This window comes from Sinocyclocheilus rhinocerous, unplaced genomic scaffold (genome assembly GCF_001515625.1).
Source record: "Sinocyclocheilus rhinocerous isolate Xijiao unplaced genomic scaffold, SAMN03320098_v1.1 scaffold3288, whole genome shotgun sequence".
Classification (NCBI taxonomy): domain Eukaryota; kingdom Metazoa; phylum Chordata; class Actinopteri; order Cypriniformes; family Cyprinidae; genus Sinocyclocheilus; species Sinocyclocheilus rhinocerous.
The window spans coordinates 921771-946872 of NW_015655612.1; the positions used below are offsets into that span (position 1 = coordinate 921771).

General features: G+C 36.0%; 1 protein-coding gene across 7 annotated transcripts in view; it reads right to left on the reverse strand.

The window, feature by feature from the left end:
- The window catches only part of LOC107718836 (regulating synaptic membrane exocytosis protein 1-like), an 89447-nt gene that overhangs the window by 19948 nt on the left and 44397 nt on the right, over positions 1-25102 (reverse strand). For 3 of the 7 annotated variants that reach the window (XM_016526073.1, XM_016526072.1, XM_016526075.1), the window contains 15 exons: positions 15292-15593; positions 13348-14162; positions 10439-10479; positions 9399-9509; positions 9101-9200; positions 8014-8137; positions 6222-6268; positions 5986-6101; positions 5770-5900; positions 4901-5072; positions 4634-4787; positions 1728-1905; positions 1541-1636; positions 1045-1107; positions 342-428 (listed from right to left, as the gene is read on the reverse strand). In XM_016526073.1, coding sequence (XP_016381559.1) covers positions 342-428; positions 1045-1107; positions 1541-1636; positions 1728-1905; positions 4634-4787; positions 4901-5072; positions 5770-5900; positions 5986-6101; positions 6222-6268; positions 8014-8137; positions 9101-9200; positions 9399-9509; positions 10439-10479; positions 13348-14162; positions 15292-15593 — 2537 coding nt within the window. The remainder of the gene's footprint in view (positions 1-341; positions 429-1044; positions 1108-1540; positions 1637-1727; positions 1906-4633; positions 4788-4900; positions 5073-5769; positions 5901-5985; positions 6102-6221; positions 6269-8013; positions 8138-9100; positions 9201-9398; positions 9510-10438; positions 10480-13347; positions 14163-15291; positions 15594-25102) is intronic. The other 4 variants (XM_016526077.1, XM_016526074.1, XM_016526078.1 and 1 more) reach the window with 2 other exon arrangements.

Consider the following 25102-nt stretch of genomic DNA (forward strand, 5'->3'; position numbering starts at 1 on the left):
ATATTTTAAAAATATACTTTTAAGGTTTTAAATACAAGTGCACATTCAATACAATTAAGTGCACTTCAAGGGGAACCAATATTATTACTCTCCCTAAAGTAAATTTACAACATTATCATGCACATCAAGTTTAATGTTATTTTTTTTGAGTGAAAAAATACTGTGTCAGACTTTGACAATGATAAAAAAATATATGCACCAGCATTCTGTATATTGCATTAACTAATCCATAATAAAAGCGCTCTGGAGATCTGAGTGAGTTTGAGCGTCACAGATGCTATAAAATCCTCATTAGTCAGAAAGGATGCCATGGCTTAAGTGTTCGTTTTTGGCCGCCTTACCTGTAAATATCCTTATGAATTCCATTGACTAATAAAGGCATCTTGGGAGGCAGAGTGCTACTGTACTTAGATGAACTCCTGCCAACACTGCATTAACATGCAAGCATGCAAGATAGAAACAAAAGATGTATCAAAATCACAGCTGTGGTTAGTCCACTCAAACAGCAAAAGAATGTCAAAGGCCACACACGCAAACATGCAAAGATGGCAGCTCCCTCATTCTAGATCATCTTTTTTTCCTGTCAAACACGATCAGAATTTAATCGAGGTCAGTAACGAACAGAATAAAAATAAACGTGTCAAAATGACACTTAAGCAAAATGAGATTGTTATTTTCAGAAAGCAAACGGTTGTCGTGACGAGGTATTCGTCTTTTAGGCTGTACGCCAAAAGCAAGTGGAAAGTTCCGCTTGTAATGTTTCTTGTCAACGAGCTGCTCTGAAATATTAAGAGTGGAGAGGCGAAGAGTTTGACAAGAAGCGTTCAAGAGAGAGAAACTGGCATCAACGTTCAGAGCTGTTTTAATTCAATAGAATAAACTTCAGGCTAGGCGAAAGAAACAGGTACAAGGAGTCTTTTCAGAATGAAAATGATATTACCAGTTCTTATGACACCAAGATAGTAATATTGATTTACACAGTAATCTGAATACAACAATAGTATAATTTACAGATTGGTGGTTCAATTCTGGCCTTTTCTTTACCTTTGGGTGTGCAGACACTCTGCGCTTCTACCCCGCATTGATCTGTGTATCAAGATGACCTCACTGCAATTACCATGGAGATGGAGGACACATAGGAAAATAAACAAAAAAACAAAACAGACCAATAAACAAGCAAACATAAAAGAAAAAATGGGCACCAGTAAGTGAGTTAGAAGAGCCAGAACAATACACAAAGGTTAAAAAAGATGTGTCTTCCTGTACGATCATCTCTGTCCATACAAACCCTTCAGTGGCGTTCAATCCTTTCAAAAACACTCAGTCACATGTGGCTTGGCTTTAACCCACCTTCTGAAAATGGTGCAAGTCCTTTGTAGATTAGCAAGTCTCAAAAACGTAATTTCTCTTTCCAAAAACTCATTTTAATGGTGTTCCAGAAACAGTATTTTTATGGAAGTAAATGAAGGCACATGGAAGTGATTATTCACAATAAGGCACACTTGTATACACTCGCTTGGGCCCGCACATTTCTATTTACCTGTCATCTACGCAATCTCTCTCTTGCACACGGGCACGATCGTGGTAGCGTGTTGGGGAACGGGATCGCCGGCTGTGCTGGACCTCATCCAGACTCCTTAGAGAGAAAGACAGAGAGAAACCAGGGTTTTAATGCAGGTTACAATTATTTGGCAAATGATAAATCCTAACAATAGGTAGGGATGTACCTCTGTGCAGGGACGTTGGCTGGGCGGGACCGTCCCCTGCTCTCTTCGTCTCTGTGTGGGGACACGGACCGTGAGCGATACTGAGTTGGCCTGATCTGGTCTGGAACCTCTAATGTCGTTGCTCGGTCTCGGTCTCTGTCCCGTTCTCTTTCTCTTTCTCTTGATCGGTTTTCTGTAGCTGTGATGACACAAAGACAAAAAAAAAAAATGAAAGACTAATTTTTGGAAAGCTTGTCTGGAAAATTCAGATTTTGCTCATGCAGTCACTGGTCTTGCCAAACCACATTCCCCATGTTAGAACCCATCCAAAAAATAAAATGATTGACATAATATGTTAGACCATATCTAACAAAACATGCCAGATAATTAAAATACCTTGTTCATTCTCCTGTGAACAATGTGTGCTTTTGACAGTTGGAAGCACAATTTGAGTCCTAGATACATATGTACACACACACATTACCAGTCAAATCAAAAATTTAAAATATATATATTTATTTTTCTATTTTTGGTTATTTAATCATTTGTTTTCTACAATGACATTTTTACATATTTTTACAACAAAGCAGAACATAACAGAACAATCTTGGTTTAGTGGCAAAACATTCACTTTCAAAGAATGTACTTCTTCATTAAATAGCAAAGCACTGAAAACTGAAAAATACATGGAGTTCTGTTTGTATGTTTTTTCAACAGAAATTGTTTTTCCACCAGTTATTTTTCCAATAAAACCACTCATAAATATAACTTCATTGCTAAACTCATAGTAATAATATTTTGTCAAAAAAAATGTTTAAATGTAACTTTTAAAAAATTCAAAGGTGGTCATAAAAAACAAAACAAAACAATCAAACAAACAAAAAACAATACCCTATAAAACTTTACAATTGCAGTATGCCTATATTGTTTGGAGAATGAAGTCAAGGTATGTCACAAAGGCATTGTAACACAAAGACGTGTCATTTTCTAACTTCTACCATGCAGAAGCAAAATAAAACGTGTAGCACCACCAAGAGGAAGCAGTCCTCCCGTTTACAATTTCTTTTCCCTCAATTTCCCATTGCGATCATGCATGTGTGATAGTGTGCATTATTCTGCAAGTCTAAACTACTATACTACAGAGAAAAGCACTGGAGACAGAACACATTTCAGATAGTTAGTGTCTCCCCAATTTAGAAGAAGCACCACTTTATATTCATTTTTAGTGCATAATAATACAAAGTACAAAGTAGTTATTTATTAGTATGGGATGAATGAAACATGCCAGATGTGTCATGATCGGTGATCGGTGCATTGTCTCCAGCACAACAGCAGTGACTTCCAAAGGAAGGGAAGGCCTGCTATTGGTTGCTTCTCTCTTTTGGGGTACTCTAATGCACAAAGTACAGAGAAGTGCCAAGGTTGGCATTGCCTTGGTCCCTCCCACCCACCTGTGGCAACTACACCAATACCATCATCATAATCAGTTTCTGTAATACGCTGCGAGCCTGCACACACAGATACAGATATACACACAGGGATAGATGTACAGACAGACACGGAGATACAGACATAAACGAATGCACACAAAGCACTGTTGGAATAATCCATTGTTAGGCAAGCAATAAAATAGCATACTAAAATATGTCTTGTGAATACACTGTACCCATGGGCCACACTCCTACACACGAACTCACAGGCAGCACGGTTCAAAACCATACCTCCGCATGAACGTAAAGACAAAACAGACATGAAAACCTTGACTATTGCAAGACAATGCCAAACATATTAATGAGACTGGATGTATTCCAGGACCTTGACCTAAACGATTTTTAACTAATGTTTGATGATTGTCCTTCACCTACTTATATATAGTTTAGTAATGGTGAAATTATGATAATATCTCTGGCTTGATTTAACATCTTAGAAAGAGAAGGAATACTTCATCTATTTTAATCGAACTGCCCACAGCCTCTTCAGCTTTTGGTAAATCTGTGAAACACTGAGGGGGCGAATTCACTAAACGATTGTGCCTCACAATTGAGCAGTATTTCAGCGCAAAACTCTTATTCATATACTGCTCACAATTAAGCAAAATCAGGGACGTGTTTAGAGTTTTGGGGGCTCTAAGAAAGCAGTCACTGGGGGGCTTAAACATGCTACTGAGCAGAGTGTACACTACTGTTCAGGAGTGTGGGGTCAATAAGATTTTTGTTTTAAATTAATACTTTTATTCAGCAAGCAACTTTCTATTCATTAAAGAATCCTGAAAAAAAAAGAATCCAGCACCAAATCAGCCAAACTAATTTTAAGCACCAAATCACCATATTTGAATGATTTCTGAAGGATCATGTGACACAAAAACTGGAGTAATGATGCTGAAAATTTAAATTTGCCATCACTGGAATAAATTACATTTTAAAATATATTAAAATAGAAAATAGTGATTTTAAACTGTAACAATATTTCACAATATTATTTTTTACTGTATTTTTCATCAAGCAAATGCAGCATTTGTACGCATACAAGACTTCTTTAACAAACATCTCATTGACCCTAAACTTTTGAATATTATTATAAATTGCTGAAACAGTGCTGCAACATGCATATTTAAATTAGATAACCATAGTTCGCACCTACTTTGTATGCAAATTAGGCAAATTAACTATTACTATTCATGGTACAAATATTTGTGTACATTTTCTATTGATCACGGCAGCAGAAATTTTTCAAATTATGATCAAGTGATGGAGAAGAGTTTTTTAATTGGACACATATCCAGTTGCTGATAGCTCACAACGCTTGCAAATAAACAGCAGGATCGACATCATTCTTACTCATTTCCTCCCTGTAAGAGAAAAAGCACTTGAACACAAAGTGATTCAACACTTTCAGATCACATCCCCACTGTGAGGCCTTCCACTTACGCTGCAGCTTTTTGGTGGGTGTTTCTGTGTGTCCGTGTCTGCGGGGCAGGTATGGCGACGGGTGCGGCAGTGGGATGGAAGAGACGTCATGTGTCTGCAGCTTGTACCAGTGAGGCTTGTCATCCAGCAGGGCAGTCTCCAGCTCGATTAGGATCTAGGTTCAAAGAGAGGAGAAACCGCAGACAGTCAGGTGTGATACTGTACGAATGCTTTCAGAGAGCAATTCATGCTGCAAATTAATGGACAAAGTTAACATATGCTTCATACTTCTCCCAGAAAGTCACTCTCCTCATCTTGTATTCGGGGTTGGTCCCACACAGTAATCTCCAGCATGTGTTCTCTGAAATCCCGGCGATGGACATGAGAGTACACAAATGTCTGGTTCCACTTGGGCTCTAGACTTTTCTTTACTGTCTTCGTCCTTCTCTTGCTCTTATCGCTAAAGTAAAACACATATAACATTACAACAAGAACATTCAAACTATTAAAACTGCTTGATGCACATATCAGCAAAAAAAATATATAGAATTTGATCTACACTTTTTTAATGGTTTTCTTTAAAAAGATTTTTATTTATTTATTTTTTGTATTCTGAAGTCTCACCAAGGCAGCATTTATTTGATCAAACACAATGTAAAAATAGTAATATTACAAAATATTATTGCAATGTGAAATATATATTGCTAAAAACGAATTGCTATTTTAATATATTTTAAAATATGATTTCACATGTAATAGCGAAGCTGAATAGCGAAGCATGATCCTTCATAAATTGTTTTACACTTATATTTTCTGCTCAAGAAACATGTCTTATTTTATTATTAATGAAAGCAGTTGTGCTGCTTAATAATTTTGTTGAAACTTTTTCAGGATTTTTTTTTTTTAATGAATAGAAAAAAAAAATAGAATTTATTTGAAATATGTATCTTTTGTAACACTAAATGTCTTTACTGTCACTTTTGATCAATATAATGCAATTTAATGCCATTTAATGCCGTTTCCTAAATAAAAGCATTAATTTCACTTTTGAACAGTAGAGTACAGGGTTGTCACAATAAAAAAAAAAATGTCTGTAGTCGATACAATACCAAATTGCTTGACACTAAAACTAACCCCACAGGAAACATCTAATATACCTTCTATCGGGCAGGAAGTACATTTTGACATAGGGGTTTCTGGGTCGTCCATCTGATCTGGGTGTCAGGTCTATAGCCTGCAATACGTTCACTATCAGCTGATGGCCGACCTTATCGTACCACATTTTCACCTGCAAGACATAAATACATAAACAGCGAATAAACAAACACTCTAAGCACAACATTGTGAACGTACATACTTAAGTATGCACTGACCGACAGCTGTCCAGGCAGTAGCTGAGGGGCATTTCTAAGACCACTTGGGCTGGATGGGGACAAGACAGATATAGAGGGTCTTTCCATCTTCTGTGATTCGAAGGAACTTGAACCTGCTGCAGAGGGACAAGAAAAAACAAGTGTTGAAAACATCAGAATAATGTTTGCATATTAAACAAAAAATCATTATTTAAGAGTTCACAGTTGATTCATGAATCATTTGATTCAGTACGTACTAGATTCTAATGGAGGGTGTGATGTTTCTGGTATTCGTGGTAAATCACTGAAAAAAACAAAAAAACAAATCCATACATTAGTTGTCAAGTACACTACTATTCAAAAGTTTGGGTCGGTAAGATGTTTATAAAATAAGTCTCTTATGCTCACCGAGGCTGCATTTATTTATAGAAAATACAGTAAAAAAGTAATAATATTGTAAATATTATTATATTTTAAAATAACTGTGTCTATTTAAACATAATAATGTTATTTATTTCTTTGATGGAAAAGTTAAATTTTCAACTGCCATTACTCCATTTATCAGTGTCACATTATTCTGTAGAAATCATTGTAATATGCTGATTTAGTGCTCAGGAAATATTTCATATTATTATTAATACTGAAAACAGTTCTGCGGCTTAATATTTTCTGTGGGAACCATTATACACTTTTTTCAGGATTCTTTGAAGAATACAAAGTTCAAAAGAACAGCATTTATTTTAACATTATACATGTCTTTATATCCACTTCTGATCTATTTAATGCATCCTTGCTGAATAAAAGTATTCATTTATTTGTGTAAAAAATTTTTTTTTAAGCATTTAAGCCATATATAATGTATGAATATTTTTGTATTATACAACAAAATATCATATATAGTGTCATTTATTTTGAAGCAATATAGCACAAACATGTCTTCGACATTTGTTAGGATTGAAATGATAAAAATGTTCGATAAACTGTTTAAAATATTTTTGACAAGTTTGTTTTCAGAAAAGCTCTAATATAATTTTTAGCAGACATTTATGTGCAATTTAGGTGTCCAAATATTCTGGACACTGACAAATATTTTCAAGTCAAACATCATCAGCCAGAGGTTAAAAAGAAGGGAGGTGTGCATCACAAGCTCTTTTTAAGGGCTTTAGGGACAGAAGACCGAAGCAAATGAAGAGAGAATTCAGAGATGAGGTCCAAAAAAAAAAAAAAAAAATCACAGCACCTCTTTAGACTGTGTTTTACTTGCAGCTAAGATTTATACACCCTTTGCAAGTGTTTGGAGAGAAATCAATGAATACATCTTTTTAAAGAAGTGGGAGGACAGAGCAAAGGAGAGTTTAATGGCTTACAGTGAAAACTAAACACAATACAAAGTTAAACATCTATTGCACAGCTATTCAACTGCCTGTAGACACTTCAAACACTCTTGTTTAATAATTGGTCCAACTAGAATAAATTTTTAAGGGGTCATGAAATGGAGAATCAAACTGTTCTTGATATTTACACATAAGAGGTTAATCTACAATAATAAAAACTGCAATTTTCAAAACTAACTCCCCATTTTAAAACACTAGAATACTACTAATTTACTACTACTAAATGTTTTAATTACTAAAATACTACTAAAACCCCATGATTTGAAATCAGGAGAATCATGAAGTCACAATTCACCTCTATATGTGTCATCATTGTATGTAATCCGAGGAGGTGTGTTATGAACAACTCATGTCTGTCATAATGAATATAATGATACATCAATGATGCTTCTGTTAGGTAAAGAAAGACAAAATCTTTGCTAACTTTATAAACTAACCTCAAGAAACAGAATATAAAAATAGAAATAACCTATTGTATTTAAATTATGACCATTTTTGTAGACAAAATCAGACTAAGATTATAAGTGCACCCCAGGAAACATTATAAAATAATTTACAAAATGCATGCAATGACCCCTTTAAAAATTGTTTTGCTGCTTTGCCTTTAGTTAACCGAGAGTCAGATTTCCAGTAAGGTGTGTGAAGGACGACTTACCCTATTGGCCTTGATACTACTAACTCAACTCGTGGTTCTGTTTGGGAATTCAAGATGATATTGTAAACTTCTTTCTTGGTTAACCCAGGTAATGATTTACCATTCCACTGAAGCACCTCATCACCTACAAACAGCCAAAATGTGTGTTGTCACATTAAATTCCTGCACACATCTGAGGACAACCACCATTAAATTATTAAAATAGAAATTTCACAGATTAAACACACTCATTAAACATTTTAAAAATATCTGAGGACTAAATGCATTATTAAATTCAATTCAATTAAGACTGTCAATTAAATGTGCTAATTTAGCACAGTAAATTACGCAAGTATTTCCCCAACCATCAGTAATTTTAGCTTGAAATATAACCTCATGTTTTTTTGCAACAGAATGCAGACAATATGCAAACAATATACTGACTTCTAAAGACGTTTGTGGTCTGTGTATGAAAAATCTTCATTTGGGGTCTTTTCTTTGTAAATACTGATATATGCCAGTGGTTTTCCAAGGACCCCCATTGCCCACAACATTATTCTAAAGCTCCTAGTTTCTGTACAAAAAAAACGTTCAGGGTTTCCACTCTTTTTAAACAATGACTTCACATGACTTTTGTGATTTCCTGGATTTTTACAAATATTTTTACTCACAATTTCTACCTGCCTGGTCAAATATTTTAGAGCTTGGCAGATATACAAAATGAGTATTATTTATGAAAAAATATCTGAGGTGTTTTAAGATTCTATTAATTTACATTACTTAATTTAGAATTCTCATATATCCAGGTTTTCCACGACTGTAAAAGAAAACAAAGAGATGTTAAGGGTGATTTATATACAAAATCTTGATTTTTAGTCATTTTAACTTGTTTTGTCTTTTATTGTAAATCATCTGAAGTCACCTTAAGGCCACATTAGAAGTTTGCTAGTGGGCACTGGTCCTGGTTGAGAACCACTAATATATGCATCCATACATGATTAATTTGCTAAATCAGTGTATAAGGTAATTTACTTGATTACACTGTTTAATCAATTAACAGTCCTAGTTATTTAAAACTGAGAGAAACTGAGAGAAGTTCTGGACTCACCAGCCCGTAGATGACCCACCACATCAGCTAAACTACCTTTCTTGACTTTGATGATGAAGGCCCCTAGTCTCCCAGTTTCTGTAATCTTCCCCCCGACCACCTGTACCCATACAAATCATTTAAAGATGGGTAAAGTCTACAGAGAATTCATAAATGGCAGTACATTGTGTGTGTGTGTGTGTGTGTTTTCATTTTTTGTACATGGTCCATGACACATGGTGTACTTGTTGTCTTCATAACAGTCAGGAGAGGAACTTGTGTTTATACAGTATGTTTATGCGAGTTGCTCTCCTCTCACCTTTAGCCCTAGCAGAGCCCCAGCCTTTTTTGGCATGGCTGTTCTCTTGCTCAAAGTGATTCGGCCAATTAAATGATCACCTTCCTTGGAGGGCTGCCATGTAACCGGATGCTAAAGAGAACAAGGCAGAGATTAATCCCATCAGAGAAAGTACCATCCCATTACATCTAACCCTTACCTCACCTTCACACTCATGCGCATTCACACACACAGACACAACCAGGGTTATTATAGCTAACAGAAACAGAAACATTTTCATTTAGTTTCACTTCATGTACTTATTAAATAACATACTAAAACTGAAATAAAAATGGAAAAAAGATTATATAGACATAAAAAAGCACAACACAAGAACACAAAAAATTACTAAAACTTTAATAATTTAACTAACTTTAATAACTAAAAGGAATATATAAAAACTCGTTCAAAATATAAAAAAAAAACTATATTATCTCAATTATACTAAGTAATACTGCACGCAACTCACCAGTGTTCTCAGTCACTTTAAAGATAAGTTTAAAAAAACAAAATTTACTATCAACTTTCTTAGTTCACCCTCCTGTTCGTCTTGTAAATGATGGCAAACAAAAAAAATTGCTATTGCAAAGAAAATATGTGTCATTCTAATACTTATTCCAAAGGTTTATTCAAAAAGTTAATTTTCCACTTAAGACCACACAGGCCTAATGTTAACCAATGTGCAAATAGCTATTTAGTCATTGTTTTAGCAAAATTTAATTTGGTATTGCTCAAATCTGGTGTGTCACATTTAAATTTATACATTTTCATTCAAGCTATGCATTTTATAACTTCATGCATTTCTTGGGAATCGAACCCATGACCTTGGAAATGTGAGCTACAGTGGCATACTATATGTAACAAACACATCCAGTTAATTTACAGTTTACAGATCAGTCAATTTACAAGTCCTGCGCTACATTTTCTTCTAAAAAATATCACATTGTGGAAGTAAAATGGTCAGTGAACAATCAATGAATGATGACTTTAAATTATTAAAACACAATGTCGGAATGACTTACATGCCACGCAGTGGGGTCCAGTGGACAGCACTCCCAGTCCCCTAAAACACACACACAAAAGTTCATAGAGATACACTGTACAGTACATATGCTGACTATGTGAGCTGCCACCTTACACTAGCCAGAGTCCATCTCTAAACCCACTCTGTTTACGCTTAATGAATATCTGAGCCCCAAAATGGCACCTGCAGCCAAGATCTCACGCTAAAATATGTTCTGCTTTGACCCACCTGCAGTGCAAGAAGGAGCAAGAGTGTTTGTGAATATATGTTTAAGAGCTACATTTAGTCCCCAGACAGTGGAATCAAATGCTGACACCAAAAACGCTTTCCGTGACGTTGGCATTCTATTTACTGTTGGCATGTTATATGGATGAGTGCCTTGTACATACGCGTTTCTGGGCTGTTTTCTGGATATGTTTGAGCACCTGGGGTGTCTTGAGCATGATGCGAGATGGTGAAAAGTTCTCAAATTGTCATCCGAAAAACAAAAATAGATTGTAAAAATTAAATGTTGCTATAGACATCAGATTTGAATTACTTTCAGTCAGCTTTTAAAAGGTTCAAAATAAAAGTGTGATGTACTTTCGGTTGGCCAGTAGCTTTTATATGGATAAATGTTCAATAAATAATAAGTGGTATTTGCTAGAGAAGCATCACTTTTATTGATATGATACTTTTTTTTAAAAACCTTGTGAATGATGAAACTGACAAAAAAAATCCCACAAATTTGCTATGAAGACTTAAATATAGATTTGGGGATGGGCTCTTCTGACTCAAAATCACTAAAAACACCTTAGAATCACACAAACATACACATGTTTATATAGATTAATATATATACAAATACTGGTTATTTTACAACATGACTCATCCAATTCAATTTTTAGAGTCAAAAGTATTGCTTTTATATAGTAGCTTCAGCTAGTGAGGCATCTGATTAAAAAAAAAAGGTTCAGGGGTTCAAAATAAGGGGAAAAAGAGACCTTGAGACCTGGATAGCTTACTTACAAGTATGTCACTCAGGGAATCTTCATAGGTTACTTTTTTAAGGAAGGCTGCTTCTTCACTGTCTAACCCAGTTCTGAGCAGGGTTGTCCTATAAAAAGTTACTCTAAATAAAAATGTTAAACTCTGGAAAGCAACAAAATTCAACTATCACTCCTGAAAGTTTTAACAGCTAAAAAAAAAACACTCCAGAAAAACATTTTCAGCACAAAACAATGAGCAACTCACAAAAGAAACATGTATAAGTCATAATAAAATGCCATGAAGTAATATTAAGAAGAAGAGGTCTGCATGAAGTATTAGCTGTCTAAGGGTATAAATGTTTAATATATTGCTTGTTGCATGGTGGATTGGTCCCCTGTGTGGGCTTTTATCTAAGCCTTGTACTTCTCATTCACATGACCTCCAAAATATAGTGCTTAGCAAATAAATATTTCATTAGTACATAGTTTCACATTGCAACATACAGTATGTATTGTTACACATTTGTATTAATCTACTTCTAATAATTCTAACTTTCCAAGGCAACAACAAGGAAATCAAATCTAATAAATATCAATCTCTGCTCAAGATTTTGTACCCAGTTCTGTACAACTGAAAAACAACACTTTGAGTTTAAAGTTCAAATTTCTTGTAATAAAGAAAATTATAACAGAACTAATATATTAACTTTAAATAACAAAAGTATGAGGTGTCAACTTGAATTATTCAGTTCCTTTTCTTTAGAAGAAAGAGTCAATTCTCTTACCTGTTGTTTCTGTTGAACCTGATGAAATGTTGTTGCACTGATAAGAGCAAGCTTGTTTTCTGCACAACCTCCTCATTGTCCTGTTCTCCTATTTTTAGTCTCTCATTCCTTCTCCTATAGCCTGTCTTTCCTATTCAACTCACAATGTTTACATTTCACCCCTGGCTTGTGTTAATACACTGACCTTTTAAGTCTGTGTTCAGTCAGTTTGCCAGGTTAACAGCACACAGTGCAATGTGAATAACCTCCTCTCCTTCACACCCCAACCTTCAACCATTCAAAACCAGTGAACAATTATTCTGCACATACCATCTCCTTTATAAATATCCACTGTAGATACACTGTAAAATACTGTTATTAAGACTTGGATAAGTAATTCATTAGTATGTAAATTAGGTTTTCAGCCTATTACACACAAATATCTATCTATCTATCTATCTATCCTTATTTTATTTTATTTTAAATAACTACTGTTCCAAAGTTTGGGGTCAGTGAGATATTTTTTTTTTTATGAATACATTTATTCAGAAAGGATGCATTAAATTTATCAGATCAAGTGACAGTAAATACATTTATAAAATATTTCTATTTTAAATCAGTGCTATTCTTTTCAACTTTCTATTTACCATAGAATCCTGAAAAAAAAATCTGCAAAACAATTTCCGTACAACTATTTTAAACATTGATAATGGTAAGAAATGTTCATAGAGCACCAAATCAGCATTTTAGAATGATTTCTAATCCTAAACTTTTAAACGGTAGTGTATATATAACCTGTCAAATTTTTCTTTTTTTTTAAAGAAATCAGTATGTTTTATAAAGTATAAAACTTGTCGGCACCGATAGCCTCGTGGCATATAAGAAAGAAAGAAATAAAGAATGTAATGAATTAATTAAAAAAGTATAAAACCTGCAGGACCTTTATGGACAGTCATTGTTGAAAACCCTGCCATTTGCACACAAAGCAAATGAATGAAGCAACCTCTTGATAGTCATCGCTAATCCGTTGCAAAAAGTACTAAATTCATCAATCAAACTAAATATTACATTCATATTGATGGTGATTTCCTTTTCTGAATCATGGAGGTTTGTGTTTATGCAAACACATGATTAAATATATAAATTACACAAAAGCAGGTATCCATCTGACTCACCTCTCTCACTGACGCTCTCAATCTCCACATCTTCACAACTGGTGTATTCCGGTGTCGAACCGGCCTCTTCCTCCGAGCTGCTAACAGACATCTGCCTCTTGTTTCCTCCCCGTTTGCTCTTGTAGGGGCGGGGCGGGGGCGGTCGTAGAGATTCCGATTGGTCAGAGCTGAGCGAATCATTGCGCAGCATGCTCTCAGCTTTTTGTCGTTTCGATTTGCGCAACAGCGCAGCCGAGCTGGGGTCCAGGTGGCTCGGCTGCAACTTCCTGTCCCATTCCTGAGGCTCCCTGAGCTCAGGTGGGCCTGTGGGCATGGCAGGGCCCACCCTGAACCCTGGAGCGGGCGGCTGTGGGGTGTGGTTCGTTTTAGGAGGAGGACCCTGCACAACAGGCGCACCCTGCAAACCTGTACCCCCCGCGGTCCTCTCTGGGGCGTAGGCCTGCTGCTTGCCCTCCAGCAAGGCCTGCCGCCCATCTGCCCATCTACGTGCACCTCTGTTGTCCTGCACCATCTCCCCTGCCTCCCTCGGCTTAGGATGCATACGTCCATCAGGCTCCGCCGGCCGGAGTTTGGCCGGATGATGTGAAGCATTTGGGTCAGTCCTGCACTGTTCCCTGGGTGGTTTCTGCTCCGCTTCAATCCTCCTGGTCTCAGGACTGTCGTGCTCCTGAGAGCGAGTCTTCATCAGTCTTCGACTTTCTCTCCGATTTTCTCCAGTATCTCGCTCCTCAGAGTGGATTTTGGATAGGCCTCGCCGCCTCTCACCTCTTGGCCCTAGCTTGCCATTCTGATCAGAGGCTGCTGGTGGCTTTTTTCTAGAGGTCAAATAATTGCACAGTATCACAAAGAGACATTCTTACAGACAGTCTTTCCAAATTGAAAAGAACTGGATGTTGTTTTAATGAGACAACGCAATGCATACCAAATGAGCAACACAATGTCATGATGCTTCTTGTTTGTCATGAAAATACTCGCCTAAACTGGTCTGCAGGTCTGAGCTGGTTTAATGTGGTTCTCAAGCCTGGCCAAACTTCATCTAGCTGGATCTAGCTGGCTAAACTGGTGTTTAGCTGGTTTAGTTGGCCAGCTAAAGAGTGCCCAAACTATGATGAAATCTAGTAGTGAATATCTAAGATATTCTAAGAGTAAATACACTCTTAAAAACAATGGTTCTTTATTGGCATCCATGGAACCTCACAAGGTTCTTTTTAATGGAAAAAGGATCTTTAGATTATTTAAATGTTCTTCACACTAAGGAAAATAATGGTTCTTTTAAGAACTGGTCACTGAAAGGTTCTTTGGGGAATCAAAAAAAATTCTCATCACTGAGAAAACCGCAGTTTGGAACCTTTATTTTTAAGAGTGTACCATATATACAAATAAAATGTGTCATCCAAAGCTATCAGGTAATTTATTTAAATGTGATTACAGCAATACATCTGAACTGCAAAAAAATAAACCATTTATAATTATTAAAGTCGACATTGAAATGAAAGTTGTGATTATCTTCCCTATTTTATCAGAGTGAAACGGCTACTCAAGCAAGAAAAAACGTAGGGTGGGACTTGATTTTGTCTATCAGGTATTGATTGGATCGTTGGATTGTTGTTGTTTGCCAATTGCTGAGATCTCATTTGAGTGACAGGTTGCTGGAGGGATCATTGTACTGTTCTCGCACTGTTGCACACGTCATCAGAGAAGAGATGCTGTTGCGAGGGGGAGGGAAGTCAATGTTTTTAATTAAAGATTACAAGGGCAACTGAACTAAAAAAAATTGTGCACAGATGAATAATTTATAATAAACACCGCAATATTCCATAAACAAGTAAGAACTGTCAATTCTGACTTTAATAATTTTTTGTTCATTATAACCTTTAAAAAATATTCTGGGAAACAGTTACTTTTCTAGATTTTGTATTGAGAGAGTGAGAGGCTGAAGTGTACCTTTCTTGTGGAGGCTCACTGCGTGACCGCGATGACAGCATGTCGGCTGACCCTGTGGAAGGGCCTTTTCTGGGGTCGGTCGGGGCATGTGGCTGGGTGTCATGGGCAGTGGAAACAGAGGAGTCGAGAGGGTTCTGAGACCTAGAGCGCACCTTCTTCTCCCCAACGGGATCTCCACACATGGCCGGTTCACTCACTGCTGACCCAAGCTCTCCAGCCTTGGGCCCATGGCTTGGAAACCACTCTCCTGATTTAGTGAGCATATCCTGTTGCCTTCGGCACTTGTTACATACCCACATTACCTGGGGTAAAAGAAATATCATATTTCAAATTTAAAGTTTCACTAATTTTGTGAAGGTGAAGTGTGTAACTTCTGTAATTTTAAACATAACTGCAAAAATAATTAATCCAAAAATTATTTCAGATACTGTAGTCCCACCCAAAATGGTTTACTTATTATATTAAACTGAAATATAAGAAAGTGTTTTGACAGAAAAAATTACATACTTCACATTTTAAATCTAACAAAATAATACAAAATTCAAAAAGATGACAGATGAAATTAGGATGACATTCATTTCATGCATTTCTTGATTCTGGGTCAATGACAAGTTGTGTCCATAATAAAGAAAGAAAAAAAATTATGTTGGTTTCATATGTTTTTTTTTTTTTACTTTAATACATTTTTTACGAAAAATTTAAATTTAATGACAATAAAATGTCATGTGGTATAACCAAGAAAAATGGAATAATACATTTTAATAAACTATTAAATAATTATTTAATAAACCGAAGCATTTTTAGCATTAGCACTGAAGCATTATTTTTCAAAAATACACCTTTTAGGGATTTCAAGTCATGAATAATAATAATAATTATTATTATTATTATTAATCATTAATGAATAACATTTATAAATTTAAACTTGGCTAATTAATCGCATTTCTAATGATTTTGTAAAAAAATTAACTAATAGATTGTTGCGTGCATATATTATGCAAATTACTGTACATGTGATACCCCAAGTTCACATAAAAAATGTCTTCCCTGACTACACAGCTACAGATGAAAGGGTTCTTCATCATGTGGTGACCAAAAATAAAAGCTGAGGCGTCAAAAAAAGAGCTAATCTGGCAGAGACACTGAAACCCTGCGATACGTGACTCAGGTCTGACAGACAAAACGGCAGCACGCTATAAGGGATAATGTAGGCAGGAGGAGGTGTGAACTGAAAAAATGAGACAGAAAGGAAACTGTTGTGCTAGCAGGGATAAATGTAAAGGCAAACAATGAATATAAGGTAGTAATGTTAGCTGACAGAAGGTGGGTGTTGTTGAAACAAGAGGTTGAGACTTGAAACTGCGAGCTCCGTGGGAAGTAATCACATGCCCACAGAGCAAAGGCATTGACCGTGGTCACTGTGGGAAGAGTCGCAGGAACTATGGGGAAAAGTACGGAGGGTCGGGCCGTGCTACACGCAAACATTAGCAGCGCTATCCATCACCCTCCTCCACACACACAGAAAGCCTGCCTGCTGATTCCTTTAGCAGGAGGATCAGGAGCGAGGAACACAAAAGATCTTGGCACATTCCAAATTTTTTCTCCTTTTTTTTTTTCCACTTCCCTCCTCCAGATTGCTTTTGATTAAAAGCTTGGGAGGTTGAGCGCGAGAGTGAGCGAGGGACACGCATCAACACGTCTATATTTATCCAGGCAGCCGCCCAGCACCATTGGGGATATGTTAAAAAATTCCCCAGCTCGCTGCATAACTTTACTCAGTGAAGACTACCATTGATCCTGCGGATGCAAGGCCAAACAAGTGATCTTACACAGTGCAAACACACACGCATGCATTTAACACGCAAACATATACACACATGTAAGCTTACGCACACACGCGGCCTTCTGCTGCTGATGTCCTTGCCAGACAAACACGCTCTGTGGTTATAGTCGGAAAACGAAATGTTCAAATGTGCCACCTGCTACCAGAACTCCTGTCCTAGTTTCCGCTTCTTTTTCTTTCTTCTTTCACTTTCTGTCACTCAACTAACTTATTTAATCATTCTAAACTCTAAATCAAAATGCACACAATTTGGCTTACTGCAATCATAAACTAAACAAATCAATAATATTTTTCTAAAACTTTAATACCATGAAAACTTTCACACATAGTAAGCAGCCATCATGATCACATCTATGACAATAAAACCCTCATCACATGTGATTCACACACTCAATAATTTTTATCAAAACCTAAAATCACTCTGTATCACTGTCAACTTTTTCATTAAAGAGCAATATTTGGAAATGATCTTCTAGTGCATTTTTACCTTCATATGGGCATTTTCCCCTGCCAATAAAAAAAACAAAAAAACAAAGTGTGTCGTCCATTTATACCAAATACTTTAAATTAATGAACTGAAATAATTGAAAATGCATATAAAATTATTGAACTGTCCTAATGTTGAGCTCTCTATGTTCTTTATATAATTATGGCACATTATGGTTTTGATGGCTTATTTTACATGTAAGTGTTTTTAAAGCTAAATTAAATTAAAATACTTTATAATAGCTACACATTCAAAAACACACCTCTGAACAGTGTGAATTTAATATTGTTTATATACACTTCTGATTTACTGAATTTCACTGGGAAACTGCTAGTAAATCTCACAAATAATTACACAGAAATTGCAAGTAATGTTGAATTAAAGGTAAAATTTTGAAGTAGAAATTGTTGTAAAAATGATTTTTGTCAAAGTCATAAATAAAACTGGAGTATGTTTTACCAAAAATATTATTTCAGTCTTTCCAATTCAATATGTAATCATGTTTAATTCAATATGCTACTAGCTGTTTCTTTGAAATGATTTGTGAAATTTACAAGCAATTTCTGAGTGAAAATTGTTTCTTTTTTCAAGTAAATCCTACACCATTTTTTTCAGTGTACTATTATAGTATTTATTCATATTTTTAAATATTTAAAAAATTTTTTTTGCATGTTTCACTTTATACTAGAACAGTTTAGAGTTGACAGGAAGTGAAGTAGGAGAGAGGGAACAGGATCAGGAAAGGTCCTCGAGCCAGAATTCAAACTCAGAACAGCCGTAGCGCAACAGCACTGCATGTCGGCACGCTACCTACAAGGCTATCGTCGCTGACAAAATTATTTTGCATTTTAGTTAGATTTTCTGTTTTCATTTTAATTTTAGTTGTATTCATTTGATGTGTAATTTCTTTTTAATATTTCTATATAGCTTTAATTTAATTTCAGCTTTAATACTATAAGTTCTTCAGTTTTAGTAATTTTAATACTTCAATTTATTTCAGTTAACTGCCAAGGCAACATTTCTCATTTTCATTTAAGTTTTTTGGGTTTAAGTTTTTCCATGTAATAATTATATTTTATTTTATTTCAACCGAAAGTTTTAGTTTTTATTAACAATAACAATGCTCAAAAACAGCAAATATGAATATCTGACATCTATGAGTAAGTAAAGTCTGCAGAGGTACTAAATTCATAAAATTAAAGTGCCCCTATTATGGGTAATGAAAGGTTCATATTTTGGTTTTGGGAGTCCCCAACAACAGGTTGACATGCATGCAAGATCAAAAAACACTTTCATTGTCTTATAATGTGAATTTATTTTTACTTTACCTTATTATTTTATCTTTACGATTCATTTTTCCAAACCCCTCCTTTGCGTGACGCTAATCGGTGGTGATTGGTCTCATTTTCATTTCATCATGCCTGTAATGCCTGATAAAGCAGCATTTGTGCACGCAGTGCTGCTTTGTGTACAGTGTTACCGGGGAAACCGCTATTTTTACCGCTCCAAAAGCCGCACCTAGTGGCATAGAATGAATTTGCATTTTCATTCAGACCAAGGCGAAAAGACCAACAAGTGGGCAGGCAATATGCTAATGTGTCATGTTGACATCAACATGAAACAGCTTGGGGTTAGTTTTAAAAACGACTCGTTTCAATGATTCAGAGTCGACTCTTTCTTTTGAGAGACAGTAACTTCATACACGGTGCACTTTCAGATTTAAAACTTTGCAGGATGTTTTCAATCACTTAAGAGTAGTGTTACACACTGCATGAAAGGTAATTTTCAAAAATCCATAATAGGGGCACTTTAAAGGGGTCATATGACGATGCTAAAAAGAACATTATGTTATGTATTTGGTGTAATGCAATGTGTTTATGCGGTTTAAGGTTTAAAAAACACATTATTTTCCACATAATGTACATTATTGTTGCTCCTCTATGCCCTGCCTTTCTGAAACGCGTCGATTTTTACAAAGCTCATCGTTCTGAAAAGCGAGGTGTACGCTGATTGGCCAGCTATCCAGTGCGTTGTGATTGGCTGAATACCTCAAGCGTGTTACAGTAATGTTATGCCCCTTAACACACTGTGATGCCGTCTCCCGGCAGGGCGAGACAAAACCAATAAAACTCATTACAAACTAGGCATTTGTTGCATCCAGTGGGGACATAATTGCTGATTATAATGACTTATACTGTGTTTTTACGCGTTGCGTTGCGTATCGCGCCGCGTAAACATAAAACCATGTCTGCATTTGTGATCGGAGAAACGACAAACAACAAGCGCTACTCACGTTTGAATCATCAGTGGCAAATTCTTTAAATATAAAAAATGTACTTACAGGCTGTGAGTCAGAAGCGCCAGACTGTCCTTGCAAAGTTGGAACTGCCCCACTTTATAGAACAGCCTTTGAGCACAGACCCATTGTATGCTACTCTGCAGGTTGAGGAAACAGTCTTCCATAAAATGCATCACACAGCGTCACACACGATGGGCTTGAGTGAGCGGAGGCCGGCGGCCTTGAGAACGGCGCGGCCGGCGGATTCAACGAAGGAGCAACCACATGTGACGACCCCGGGCTGGATATCGTCCTCTTTTGGAAGGCCAAACAAAGTAGTTTCGCTTTCACAACTAAACACAAAGCATCTCCACAACATGGCGCCGGCGGCAACAACAATACTACAGCGAGAATAAAAGTTACGCCTTCTTTCTTTGCGTGAACATTTGGGCAGTGTTATGCAAATCTTCCCACAAAGTGACGTAGACATGTGGGGGCGTGTTAGAACGAGCCCTATTAGGTAGGAGTGGTTGACTTTTATAAAGAATATCTCTTTGGATTTGAGACTTTAGTCTTTGCAACTGTACAGATCTTCTTTATGCACCAAGAACTTGTAACACTCCAAAGAGAAAGGAAAACTTGAAATCGCAGCATATGACCCCTTTAAAATTTAAATTTGGCCATATAACATGGGCATGGACAAGTCTTAACTTTTATAAAGAATATCTCTTTGGATTTGAGACTTTAGTCTTTGCAAACACTTGTAACACTCCAAAGAGAAAGGAAAAATTGAAATCGCATCATATGACCCCTTTAAGAATATTATAATCCAACAATAGACATAGACACAATTCGAAGCGGGTGATGGTGACATTTTTTACCGAGGGCCCTGGTTAAATTCTGGCCCTGCTCTATGCACCTAACACCTGAAAGAACTTAATTTTAATGTGAAAAACAAACAAACAAACAAACAAAAAACACACGCACATGAGAAGGTCTCCAGTGATCTGTAGGAGTGGTGCTGATACAGAGGTAGCAGTGGTGTGTATGGGGCAGAGAGGGGCAAGAGGGGCAGCTCTCTTACAATGAAAAAGCATTATGCTGTGATTGAACAGGGCTGGCTGAGCTCCAAACTAATCTAAAGTAAATCAGCAGCAGAATCCCCAGCTGTCAGGCACAGACCCCGACCCTCCCCACATGGATTACAACACTCAAATACCAGCCGCCTCTCCTCTGTAATGACTTTGATTACTTAATTTTAACTGTAGGGAATTAATTATTATTAATTCATTCAGGTTTTGAGAGGACTCGGATCTGAATATCCCAAGTCCACCTGATTAAACCGATTTCAAATTTGTTAACAACCCACAACACTGTACCACACTGCTTCCTCTCAGATCACACATCACTTATGGACAACAAGACAGGAGGAGGCAGCCGGTTTAATCAAGACAAACTGCTTTCAGACAATTTGTTTGTGTGCACAGGCAGTAAAACTGCACAACCGGATTATTAATGCACAGCTTTACAATATTACCAAATGTGATAATTGAGCAATTGCTTTGTAATTCAACAAACTCTGTGAGTTTTCCCAAGAAAATGTCCTTGCAAGAACCATAAGAGCATAAGATTCCGAATCTGGGCTGCTAGCAATAGCAATTGAAACTTATTGTAAAGTGCTTCCCCATGATATTATAGATGTTTTGCCAGTGCTTGTTTTGTATTTTTCATCTATTATTTATTTTCAACAACCTGATCTTGACATTGTTGCATTAGTGATGGAATCTGTTACACTCTAAAAAAGTCTGTAAAAATAAGGCCCATTGTACTGTATATTTAGATGAATTATTAATATGTTTTCCTTGTATTTTGAATGACACATTGCATTGTGTTGTGTTTTACAGTTAAAGGAAATGTCCATAAACTTAACAGATAATCTTCTGGCAGAAAATTGCTGGTACTTTTTCTGCACTTTTACTTACAGTATAGATTTTTCACTGATATCTGGCAGGCTAATGTTTTCTTTTCTAATCAGACAGATGAAGATGTGGAAATGGCTTTCCAGTTTGTTATCCAACACTCAGAAGAAGAGTATTTGGCATTCATAAAATGTAAACAATGACTATAAGTTCAATAATATTAAAAACATTCCCAGGGGTCTGTGAGAGAAGGACAGAGGGTGTACAGTAAAGGAAGAGAGAAGGTCGAAGCCATGAGAGGGTCAGTCTTACCCTTCCAGGATACTCATCAAACTCCTGCAGGTCCAGTGATGGGCTAATTAACATCTGCTAATGATCAGTAAAGGCCCTGGTGCCTGTGAGCCACTCTGTCCAAAACACACAGACTCTCTCTCTGTCCAGCATCTCTCTAGCTCTCAGCTGATTTCACCTTCAGATCAAACAATAACTACTCATTCAGCCAAATCTGTTCAAATCAACTTCAAATTAATCACCAGTCTAAAAAAAAGGATCAGGAAGGATGGGTGTAAAATTCTGTTCAAATGGGAAAATCTGCTAAAGCATCCTCTCTCACATCACCTCCATTTTCATTCTTCAAGAATCAGTGTGAAAACAGCAGACAAACATGTTTTTCCCAGTGTTGCTGTTTTTAGCTAATCACAAAAAAAAACAATATTCAATATTCAATATTCAAGACAATATTCTATTCTATTCTATTCTATTCAGGGGTTCACATACGTGGTGTGCATGAGCGACCAAAATAAAAAATGTGATGGGTAAATATTTCAGACCGCTCATTTGCGTACTGACAAGGTTGACAGCTGTTAATGCACAGAGAACATTTCAGATCGACCAACTGTAATACTGTATAAGACTTCCATTTGAACTTAAAGGGATAGTTCACCCAAAAATGAAAATTTTATGTTTATCTGCTTACCCCCAGGGCATCCAAGATGTAGGTGACTTTGAAAACGATATAAATACTGTTCAGTTTCTTGCATAGACCAATCGTTTTGTGTCTTTACACATCAATGTATCGTCACGAGCCGCAGGGTTTAATTTGGTTTTGTTTGTGTATGTTTTTTTTTACTCTCAAAGCCGTGCTTCCCATTCACCTCCATTATAAGATTGACAGACTGCAACGGTTTGTGTTAAAAATCTTAGTTTGTGTTCTACTGAAGAAACAAAGTCACCTACATCTTGGATGACCTGGGGGTAAGCAGATAAACATAAAATTTTCATTTTTGGGTAAACTATCCCTTTAAAGCATAAATCTAGGCCAGGAGCTATCAGTTTCAAAGAAAAACACGAAACTGTGACATTCACTGATGCGCTTCACTTGGCAGCACTAAACCCGGAAGCACATATACTTCCTTGATGGCAACCTGGCAAAATAAAAGCTTATTGATTGAAGCTTGCTGATTTTAGGTTTGTAAATGTTGAAAATTCATATAAAAATAAAAAAGTAAAAAATTACTATGTAACAAATGTAAATATTAGCATTGTATTTTTCAAGTGTACTATAAAATAATTGTATTTTTATTTATTTTAAAATAAAATAGTATCATCACACTTTATTTATTGTTTTAATTATTTTATTTAAAAAAAATAACTGAATAAAGTCCAATAATACTATTATTACTATTATTGATTATTATTTTAATTTTTTGTATATATATGTTTAATGGGTCACACTCAAGCGGCAACCTCCCGCTCTCTCTCGTGAAGCCAACACGGAAGTGACTTAAACTGTAATTCGTCAACTGGCCGCTAGAGGCTGGCTGCAAAAGGGAGTCAGTTCCATAGACTCCCCCTGTTAAAATGCCTAACTTTACAGCAGAAAACCAGACCGAAAAACGTATGTGCAATCCTGATTATATTATATTTTATTATAGATTTTATATTATATTATATTATATTATAAAGATAGAAACCTTCAGAACTATCAGAATCATCAATGATTTGAATTCAGGTGTCACTGTGAAATGGTTTCCTTTTAAGCACCTGAATATTTCATTGCAATATAATGGCTTTTCAAACACATTAAAATAAAGTAAACATCAATATATATCAACTAGACAATACAGCTGGCACAGTCTACACAATATCTAAGTTAAACATCTCAGAAGCAAAGGTTGGAGGATTTTGAAAGTGGACACAAGATGAAACTAGACATGAAATTACTATTTTTTTTAGATTCAAACAGAATTAACACTTCATTTTTAAATAAAAGGACAATGAAATGAACAATATTAACACTACTAAACACTTTTCTAAAATGTCAGTGGCATATTTCACTTTCTTTAGTGGATTATCCACAAAAAATGAACTTCTGCCATCTGCATGTATGTGTGCTTTATGTGTGGGCATGTGTTATCCAATACAAGCGTGTCCTGGATTATACTAAAGCACTCGTCCCTCTCCACCCTTTCAATGCAAGATTAAGAGAACGTAATAGACACTGTTTTTTAGTCATCTCCTCAAAAGATGGTTTATTTTTGTTTGTGTAAAACTGTCAATGCTTTTGTGATGCAAGAAAAATGACACCCAGTCTCAGCTCTTGTGGAACAGTACCTGAATGTCCAGGCAAAAGATGTTTGCTGTAAACGAATCTAGAACCCCAGAAGACTCGTCATGAAAATCTCTGGCTCTTCTCCACCCAGCAGCACAATCTACCCACAGCTCACTGAAACAAAACTCTTGAACTCAGGCTCTCAATAGCTACGCTGATAAATTACTCTCAGTCGAAAATCCGATTCTACACTCGTTTGTATGGTTTCTGTGTAAACCACAAACCACTGAACACACTCAACAGCAGTGGATCTGGTGGGTCGCAACAAAAAGATCTGTCGCAGGTCTGTTCTTTTGGAGTAAAAACAGCACTAAAAGCAAAAATAAAATAAAATAAAATAAAAAGCATAGTTAGGATAGCAAAACAAATACACTTTTAAAAGACAAGATAAAATGTATAGTGCTGTTTAAAAGTTTAGGGTCAGTAGGTTTTTGTTTTTTTTGGGAGGAAATTAATATTTTTATTCAGCAAGGATGCATTATATTGTGTGACTTTAAAGACTGGATAAATGGCTGCTGAAAATTCAGCTTTGCCATCACAGGAACAAATTACATTAAAGGGGTCATATGATGCTGCTAAAAAGAACATTATTTTGTGTATTTGGTGTAATGAAATGTGTTTATGCGGTTTAAAGTTAAAAAAACACATTATTTTCCACAAACTGTACATTATT